We start from the raw sequence: 10,003 nt of genomic DNA, 5'->3' as shown, positions 1-10,003 counted from the left end.
CAGGTCACATTATTGGCCTAGAAAACACTCACTAATACAAAATTACTTCTCTGCAAAAGCTCGTCAAAATCAAACAGTTGGAAATTCTGAAATTTTAATGTTGCTTTGAAAAATACTTCTGTACAATATTATCTTTCTCATTACAAAAAAAAGAAGTGACATCTGATAGGTCAGTGGTTGGTTGAAAGCATAGATATCTGTTTCCTTGTCTTAGGTCTTCCAGAAATTCTGCTTTGAGCTTATTAAGTTCTTCTGCTAGAAGCTTCAAGTTGTTAGGAAGTACTTGTTCATCTAAAATAAAAAAGATTCTCAAATTATTTCTGCAAATCTAGGCTGAAAATTAATTTGATTATATCACACAAAGGATTCTTCTAAGTTCTCTATCCTATTCAATACAGTAGGTACTAGACATTCAGGCACTATTACTGAGAATCTGAAGTTCAACTTGACCATTAGCTTTATTAAGATTTAATTCATATACCATAAATTTATCCACTTAACTGTATAATACAGTGGCTTTTCATATAGTCATATAATACAACCATCACCAAAGTTGATTTTAGAACATTTTCATAATCTAAAAACCCTCTACCCTTTGGCTATCACTCTCCTAACTTCCCTTTTTCCTACCCCTTTCTCAATCCCTAATTGTCTCAAAAAGTTCCCTGCTCTGGACATTTCATATGACTTGAATCCTGTAATAAATGTTTATGATTATTTCACTTTGCATGTTTTCTCATGTTGTATTCTATATCAATACTCCATTCCTCTGGCTGAATAATATCCCATTGTGTGGATAGACCACATTTTGTTTATTCATTTATCTGCAGATGGACGTTTGGATTGTTTCCATCTTTTGGCTATCATGAATAATGCTGGTATAAACATTCATGTACAAGTTCTGGTGTGAGCATCTGTTTTCATTTCTCTTGAGAATATAGACCTTGAGCAGAATTGCTGGGCCACATGGTAACTACATTTGAGGAACCGCTAGGCTGTTTTCCAGAGCAGCTGCATCATTTGACATTCCCAGCAGTAGGGCATGAGGGTTCAGATTTCTCTACATCATCAATGTCACCTAGGCTTGAAGTGGTGTCTCCTTATGGTTTTGATTTGTATTTCCTTGATGACTAAGTGATGTCAAATGCATTTTCATGTGGTTATTGACCATTTATATACCTTCATTAGAGAAATGTCTATTAGGATCCTTTGTCCCTTTAAAAAATTGAGTTATTTACTGAGTGATAAGAGTTCGTTCTTTATATATGGATATATACAAGTTCCTTACGAGCTATAAGTTTGCAAATATTTTCTCACTTGTCAGTTGGCTTTTCACTTTATGATAGAGGAATTGAATTTTCAATTTTATTTAAACACAGATTTAGAAACTAGCTAGACTAACTACCTTGGATCCCCTTAAGAGTTTTTTTATAGGTGGGAAATAGTTAAGACAGATTTAGGCAAAAGATAGAATAGAAGAAAGGCAACGGTTAAGAGAGAACTCGTGGAACTACTTTTTATTATTTTCTAATTATGCTGCCATTTCTGTTCTGGACCTCTGCTATAAATTCTGGATCATAACCCATTAGTGGTGTATGGCACTGTTTTTCTAAAATGAAATTAAAACAGCAGAATTCGTTATACATGTGAGGGTATTTTGTGAAACTTGTAGACACGCCTGAGTTTATGTACCATGTTACGTACTGGTTTACAATGTAAGAGCTAATTAAGTATGGATTTTTTAAAAGTTTGAGAAACACAACATGGTTAGTATGTTTTTTCCTTTCCCAATGTTCTAATCTTTTGTTAGGGTACTAGTAAGTGTTGGTGATGCAGCTGTTCAGTCTTGGGAAAGTTACTTGATCCACTGTGAACCTGCATTTGTCCCTTGTAAAAGCACACCTGCCTTACACATGTAAAGATTAGTGAGTGTAAGGCACTTAGCGTATAAAGAGAACTAAAGAAATGCTAGCTGCTGTTTTTTTTTTTCTGCAAGTAAAAATTTATAGTTAAATATTCCAAACCTGAAGGAAATACATATTTCATCTATTAGTTAAATTCCGTTTTACATCAGTCTTGCTCAGAATTCCATGAAAATCTTACACCTATCTGGCCCTTGCCTACCTCTCCCCTGCCTTCCTGTGTCACTTCAGGCTCAATGGCTTCTTTTCTGTTCTAGAACATTTCAGACAGCTTTACATCTGGACTTAGGCACATCATATGTCCACTGCCTGGAACCCTCAGGTCTCTTGCCTGGCTTGTTCTTCTCATGACTCACACCTGGGTTTAAATGTTATGTCTAAGAAGCCTTTCTGATTGCCCTTTTAAGAATAAACCCATCACTCAACATTGCCTTGGCCTACTTTTTCTTCAAAGCACTGACATACATTTCTTTTTGTCTCCTCACTAGAATGTCCTGCTTCTTGCTTACTGCCCATATTGGTTGCAATGTGTCACCAAATTGCAATTTTTTTTTCATATTTATTTTTTTAAGTTCTCGGTGGACACAACATCGTTGGTATGTGGTGCTGAGGATCGAACCCGGGCCGCATGCATACCAGGCGAGCGCGCTACCGCTTGAGCCACATCCCCAGCCCCACCAAATTGCAATTTTAAACTAAGCAGGATGTGAAGTTTGGAACCTTATAAACCATCTGAGTGTCAGGAAATGGCCACAACAATAGTCAATGTCACATGAACAAGTCAACTACATAAACTACAGCCCCCTACTGTCAACAGACCTTTTGCTTCCTTCATTGTCTGAGAGACAATTCTTCGGAGTGTCTGATCAGCTTTATGAAGAACGTTAGTTGAACAAATAATTCTGTCCATTTCCTATGTAAATACAGACATTATTATCATTATTGTTACTGGAATAGCTAGTTAGTTTATCAAATAAATGGCTAAATGTAGGTGACCCATTTGATGAGATTAAATGAAAAGTAAAGTGGCTTTCCTGCTTGTTAATTTTCCTTAGGAGAGAGTCTAAAGGAATGATATCCACTTGCTGGAGAGTGTCTGCTGACTGTCTCTCCAGGGAAAAAATTAATCCCCAAAACCTCTCTGTAGTGTTTGCTTATTTTTGTGGTGTAAATTTACTATCCGTGTCCATTTCAAGGCTACCAATATAATGTCAAAAGGCTCCAATGTTTCTGAAGATGAAGTTTTGGCCAGATGGCACAAGCCACCTAAGGTCACCACTACATCCAGGTGTCAGGTGCTGAATATTGGCAAGATGCCAAGCCACTGACAAAGCATCTTTACATCTGACTCACTGAAAGATCAAAAAGATCTGAAAAGTTTTCCTTCTCATTTACACTGAATTCCTACTGGAAGACTTACCTTTTGTTCCATATTGTCCTCAATATTCTTTACTGGATTTTCCAAAGCAGTAAGCAATAATAAATCAGTCACCTCCAGGCTACAGAGAAAGTGAAATAAAATACAATAATTCCTTATGGTGAACATCTCTGTTCTTCAAGACCAAGTATTTATTAATACTGAATTGAATTCTAGAGGAGTAAAATTGCTTCAACCCAAGATCATTAGTAAAAGGGGAAGAACTCAACGGATTTGGAAGTATCTTCCATTTGCAAAATCCAAATACAAACAATTATAAGTCCAAATCTCCCTCGTTTACAAAATATTAATTTCCTAAGACTCATCAATAAGCTTTGAAAAGTTATCCCCTATCTTCCCTATTAAATGTTGGGCTGTAGAGGCTATCATATAGCCTCTACAGCCCAACATTTAGTCTTTAGTCTCTGATGAAAGAAGGTCTGTCTTTACTTTCTGTCTTCTGCTTATTTACTGGATAAGGATTAGCAAAGTTCCTCACTGGTCAAGGGTCTAGAGAGGACTGAGGTAGAATTCACTCATTCACTTAAATATTTATTGAGCTTCTCATATGAAAAATATTGTACAACTGCTTATGTAGAACTATGTGCTGATTTGGGGTGTAAAAAGATCCCTAACCCCACCAAGCCTGATAATATAATGGAGGGAAACATCAATTAATTAAGCAAAAATAATTTTGAACATAATGGATAGGTGAGTGAAGACAATAAATAAGGTGATAATGGTAAGAGTGACTCCTTCACCCTGGTCAGACAAGGCAGCTTAAATATATGGGAAGCGCAGCGGGGGAGCAAGTACAGAGGCCACAGGAAAAGACTGGTTTAGTTTAAAAGTAGCAAGTGGGGAGGGGAAGTGGTAGAATATGAAGCTGGAGAGTCAGGGCTATTAGAACATGTAAGTAAGGGTCAGGAGTTTGAATTTTACTCAGAGTACATGGAGGACTGAAATGGTAAGCCAGTGAGATCATCATGTTGAGTCTCAACCTCAAGATGATTTTTCTCACACTAGGAGTTCAGGTTCTAAAGTGAGACTGCAGGGGGCTTGGCCACTTAACTACCTGGGTATGTCACTTCCTGGGCCTGTTATCCTATGGAAAAAAAAATAGGGATTACAGTTTCCCCTCTTAAACTGTTATTATAAAGATCAAATGAGGGAGCTGGAGTTGTAGCTCAGTGGAAGAGCACTTGCCTAGCATGTGTGAAGCACTGGGTTCAATTCTCAGTACCACATATAAATAAATAAATTAAAGGTCCATCGACAACTAAAAAATATTTTTTAAAAAGATTGAATGAGACCATACATATAAAAGTCCAGAACATGCCCAATACGTAGAATGTGATCAATAACTCTTATTATTTACTTTGTAGAAGTGTGGAAAAGGTACCTTTATCAGGTCATTTTTCGACTTCAACACAGGACCACCAGACTCCACACTTCCCCTTCAACAGTTACCCTGTGACTATGTGGATATAGACATAGGTGACAGGTTCTTAAGACCTGGGACCAAACTGCTCTTACGCACAATAGTCCTCCAGAGCTACGTAAGGATCAGCCAAACTAAGATGGGTAAAACATTTACTAAGCACAGTCATTGGCACAGGGGGCACCAAGGAAAGATGGCTTTGAGTAACATACCTGCTCTCCAAAGAACATGCTGGACTCTGAATTGTAAGGCTGTTGTGTTCCCAAGCATTTTTCTGAGGGTTGGGCTTTTCTATCTTTTCCCCCATTGCATAAATGGTCTCAGGAGGCAGGGCTCGTAATCTCTGGCCATTCCTCTGCAAGCAGGTCTCAAGGGGACAATCTAAAAAGAGCTGGCAAAAGCCTAATGAATCTGAAAACAGTTTAAATCATCAAGTTACTGTCTATTATCTTTCCAAAATGTGAAGTTAACATATATTAGACAAACTATCCCAGCTGAAGCACGAAAAACTCCATCTGTAATACTGAACACCTCACTTTTAAAATTAAATCTGTATAAACCTCCTATCCAATTAAATTCTTATTGAAGACAACAGTGATTGATATATGAATAACTGTTTCCATGTGTAAGAAAAAATGTTTTAATTACATTTCCGAGCCAGCTGGAAGACTTCGTATCTCATACTTTGATAATAAAAGTTGTCATCTAAAACCAAAAATAAAGGTCTAGAAACAGCAGTTTTTGCTAAGAGATAGCAATATGGGGCCTTGAGTGCTGAAGAAAATATCAGATCTTGATCCTTTAGGCAAGTTATAAAATTTTCCCATATGGCTTCAGTCCTGTTGGGTGGGGCAGACATCTGGCACCCGCTAATGACAGCAGTCAAGAAGCATTCCAGGTACTTCAACAGTTCCTGTCGAAGCATTTTCCATTGGGATGGCTGTAAAAGATGGAAAACTTACAATTTACATTAGGCTTTGGACAGCAGGGTGGTCATCTGTCCCAACTGCCACCCTGCCTCATATGAAAATGTCAGCTTACAATGCTAAACCATCTGGAGTTCCCTACAGATACCTCCTTTCTCAGGCTTTCGTCTTCATATACACTGCTTCCTCTGACTGAAAACTCTTATTTAATGCTGGTAGTGCCGAGAGAAGCCTCCTTCAGACTCAACCTTGCCGAAGGCAACTCAGCTTCTCCCTTGCCTACTGACACACCCTGTTCTGTACATTTTATGTGTCCACTGTAGTTAAACACTGGGCTATTTATCTGTTTGCACATCTCTCTCTCTCTGCCAGATCACTAGTTCACTGTATACCATCCTCCAACTGACAGTCTGGCACTTATCTGGTGTTCCCAAAATGTATATTCAATGAATGAGTGAGTGAGTGAATCAATGAGAGAATGAAAAGTTCTCATTTAGAAAGGAGGAGCTAAATAAAACATCCTGCCAAATTAAGAGTTGGCTAAGATATGACAGTGCTGATTTGCCCCTGAAATGAGGAAGATTATGGCCAGTGAGATGGGCAGCTTAAAAGTCTCCAGGTCAGGATAAAAAGTCCTCAGGCTAACAACTGGGCTGGTGGGGGGGCTAGAAAATATGCAGGAAGCAGACTGATGAAGAAAATAAGCAGTTTGAGAATACAAGCAATTGTGTGTTGGTCCAGGGCTGTGAGGAGCACTGACATATTCCTGAAGTCAAGGCTGAAGGGAGAATGCCAGGACAGGTCAGGTCCCTGCCTTATCACCTCACTGAGATTACACCGTTCGCAGGTGCATCAGCTAAACCACTAAGCAGGAAACATGAATCACTTCCTAAAAAGTGAGATATTCTAATCATGGTGACCAAATGAGTCCCAGAACCTCTGTCTAAAGACAAAGAGTGGGAAAAATATATAGTAATGAACATGAGGCAAAGGCCAGCAAATACAACACTCCTACCAACAATTTTCTGCTTTCTTCCAACTAAATCCTGTGCTACCCCGACATTGTATCTACCTCCCAGTTAATCAAGAATGAAGAAGTAGATAAGCTTTCCTGGAGAGGTGTAGAACTTGTCCACATGCCAAAAGAACTATACTTTTGCAAATATACTTATTGAGCAGAACCATGTCATGTTTGCATTTGATTTATGTGAATTCATCTACACCCAAACACACAGCAACAAAAATTACAATTTAAAAATTTCAGAATATTTCAAGGGGTATTTGCTTTAGAATGAGTAAATTGCAGACAGGCCTTACTCTTCCCCCAGTGGCCTGTTTCCGTGTGCTTCTCCAAGAGGGTACATCTCAGTGGGCTGACTTTAAGTTGACGGATCAAAGTCAAGTATATGCTTGGAACATACAAGCTGGTTCCCAAATATAAGCCCATTAAATCACCCAGCGGTCAACTAGGACACAGTCATCTTTTTCCAATTCTGGTGGAGGCAGATTTTCCCTGATTGGAAGGAAGATAAGCCTGAGAGGCTCGCCCTTCATTTGGACAGCCTCTTCCTTTCTGGGAGGGACTCTAGCAAATGTTGATCAAAAAAAATTTTTTTAAGGGAATAAAGTTGCCTTTACACCAAATGACAGAGTTCAAGCTCCACGGACGATCTGGTGTTAAACTGGCTACCTTGGATTCTTGAGAGATTCCTTTCTTGGTCCAAGGAGAAACTTCCTGTGGGTCTGGTGGTGTTCACCCATAATCCCAGCTACTCGGGAGGCTGAGGCAGGAGGACCACAAGTTATTTAGCCAGGCTCTTATCAACTTAGTGAAGACTCGGTCTCAAAAAAAAAAAAAAAAAAAAAAAAAAAAAAAAAAAAAGACTGGAGGGGGGGAATAGCTCTATGGTAAAGCGCCCCTAGTTCAACCCCCAGTACCCCAAAAAAAAAAAAAAAAAAAAAAACCAGAAAAGAAAATTACTTCTGACTACAAGGAATTTCTACCCTGTACACTGAACTCAGAACTTAACTCTGCCATAAGATTCCAGGGTGGGACGCGACAGTGCAGGTCTGTAGGCTACTCTGGAGGTGGAGGCATGAGGTTCGCTTGAGAGGCCAGCCTGGGCAAAATAGCCAGACCTCGTCTCAAATCAAAAACAAAAATCAAAAGGCTCCACTGCATAATATATGCAATCCATAAATGCACCAAACGCACACGTAAACCTCCACAATGCATCATTCTAAAAGTCTTATCCAAGGCCCCCTCGTTCACGGGCTGCAACGTTAACCGTGCCCACCCTCCCGGAACTCGGCGTCCCCTGCCCCTGCAGGGCGGCGTCTCCCACACAGCGGGCGCTCGCTACCGCCCACGGCACACGTCCGCGTGCACCTGGCGCTGCGTGCCCGCGCTCGGCGCCCTCAACCCGCACCGTGCTGACCGGCGGCCGCGCGCCCTCGGAATCCAGGGAGGCGTCTGGGAGGACGTCGTCGTAGGAGAGGACGCCCACGGTCCAGCCTCGCTCCTGCCGCAGCCGGCGGCCCAGGGCGCGCGCGAAGGTCGATTTTCCCGCTGCAGGCAGGCCGCACAGCACGCAAAGGCCTCGCTCCCGCGGCCCTGCGCTACCGACAGCCTGGGCGCCCGCCGCGGTCTCCATGCTGTCCGCGGCCGGGTGGCGGCACCGGAGTCCCCCAGTTCGCCCAGCGCGCACGCGCCGCGCTCCCGCTGCCCGGCTGCGCCCCCTGGCGCCGCGGCGAAGGAATGGGCGAGGCTTCGAGTCGAGGAGGGATACCCGCTGCAGGTGGTTTCCCACGGCGCCCGTAGGGTCACGCGGCCAGCCTTCTAGCCGCGGAGTCCACGGCGCTGCGTCTCCTTCTCCCCGACATTGCTAACGGGTCCCAGGACTGGGTTAGTCTTCCTACAGAATCATTCTCCCTTCCAGAAACGAAAGCCATTAGGACTTGTGCCTCGGTTTTGTTTCCTGCCCAGGAAAAACCCAAGAGAGACTCTGGGCATTTTTATCCAGCAGCCTTTAAAAGGTAAATTCCTGGAGACCGAAGAAGAGGAAGCGAAGCGAGGACCGGGCTCCGCTGCCCTTGCTAGAGGTGAACCGGGCAAGAGCGAAGTAATATCAGTTATGGCGCCGGAGCGCCACCTGTCGGCGACAAGGGTGAGGACCTGCGGGCTGGAAAGGAAATCCTTGGACCTCTTCTGCGGTGCAGGGCGCAGGGTTGGAGAGCTAGTTCGCGTGAAGTATCGTGGAGAGAGAGAGAGAGAAAACAAGAAATGTTAATGGGGGGATACTGTGTAGGGCAAAAGGAATTCAGATGCTACTTCTTCATCGTATTTTTCGGAGATGATTACTTTCTACTCATGACGGTTATGTTCAAAATATGAACACGTGAGGATACAATCAATGTTTACTGGGCTGAAATACAACCAGTAACCTGATATACTTTTAGAGCACGTGCAATAAATCGTCTCCTTTTCATTCGGATTGCAAATGAACAGTATTGCAGTATTGAGTTACTCCCCATCTCATGATTTTTTTTTTTTTGAGGGGGCGGGATACTACTGAACCCAGAGATGCTTTACCACTGAGATACATGCCCATTTCTTCTATTTTTTATTTTGAGGCAGAGTCTTGCTGAGGCTGACCTGGAATTTGGAATCCTCCTACCTCTGCCTCCCCAGTCGCTGGGGTTACAGGCATGTGCCACCACTGTGCCTGGCATTTCATGGCATTTTATCATTATTGGTTCAATACAAGGTCCCGGCTCATTAACTTACCATTCGCTTTTATCCCTTCATTCTCCACACTAACACTTGTTTCTCACCTTTCCTAAAGACAGCCATTTATTTTTCTTTGTAACATGGTTACTTTTGTTTTGGTTATCTCGTTTTTTTAATTTTTTTTTTAGTTGTAGATAGGCACAATTTATTTATTTGTTTTTGTGTGGTGTTGAGGATTGAACCCAGTGCTATGCAAGCATCACACGTGCTAGACAAGCACTCTACCACTGAGCTACACCCCTAGCCCTGTTTTGATTATAGCTTAAAATAAATAGACTTTTAAGAGCAATTTAAGATTCACTGCAAAATTAAGCAGAATATACAGAGTTCTCATGCACCCCTCTCCCATCCTCCATACAGTCTCCTCCACTATCACTCACCAGATGATACCTTTTCTCCAATTGATGAAACTACATTGAGTATTGTCACCCAAAATTCTGTCGTTTACATTGGAGTTCACTTTTGGAGCTGTACATTCTGTAGGTTTTGAAAATATATGATGATATG

The 10,003-nt window shown here is 41.7% G+C and overlaps 1 protein-coding gene across 2 annotated transcripts; it reads right to left on the bottom strand.

The window, feature by feature from the left end:
• Nucleotides 1–77: 77 nt before the first annotated feature.
• On the bottom strand, nt 78–9,349 carry PSTK (phosphoseryl-tRNA kinase). 2 transcript variants are annotated; one of them, XM_081267785.1, is made up of 6 exons: nt 8,136–9,349; nt 5,429–5,720; nt 4,993–5,191; nt 3,343–3,421; nt 2,742–2,835; nt 78–291 (listed from the first exon to the last, which is right to left on the bottom strand). In XM_081267785.1, exons 1-6 carry the CDS (start codon nt 8,358–8,360, stop codon nt 95–97), a joined length of 1,086 nt encoding a protein of 361 aa, XP_081123911.1. In that variant the 5' UTR covers nt 8,361–9,349; the 3' UTR covers nt 78–94. The 2 variants fall into 2 exon arrangements, with proteins under 2 accessions (XP_081123911.1, XP_081123912.1); XM_081267786.1 differs by having other exon boundaries at nt 8,145–9,323.
• Between the last annotated feature and the right edge of the window lie 654 nt (nt 9,350–10,003).

The sequence above is a fragment of the Spermophilus citellus genome (genome assembly GCF_964194105.1).
Source record: "Spermophilus citellus genome assembly, chromosome: 15".
In the NCBI taxonomy this organism is placed as follows: Eukaryota; Metazoa; Chordata; class Mammalia; order Rodentia; family Sciuridae; genus Spermophilus; species Spermophilus citellus.
Note: the sequence above shows the minus strand (reverse complement) of the source record. Positions and strands in the feature narration are given on the sequence as shown.

Coding starts and splice junctions, on each gene's coding strand:
- PSTK (XM_081267785.1), bottom strand. CDS start 8,360: ATGGAGACCGCGGCGGGCGCCCAGGCTGTCGGTAGCGCAGGGCCGCGG. Junction 5,721..8,135: donor CGCGGCCGCCGGTCAGCACG/GTGCGGGTTGAG, acceptor CATCTTTTACAG/CCATCCCAATGGAAAATGCT. Junction 5,192..5,428: donor CTTCCAGCTGGCTCGGAAAT/GTAATTAAAACA, acceptor AACTGTTTTCAG/ATTCATTAGGCTTTTGCCAG.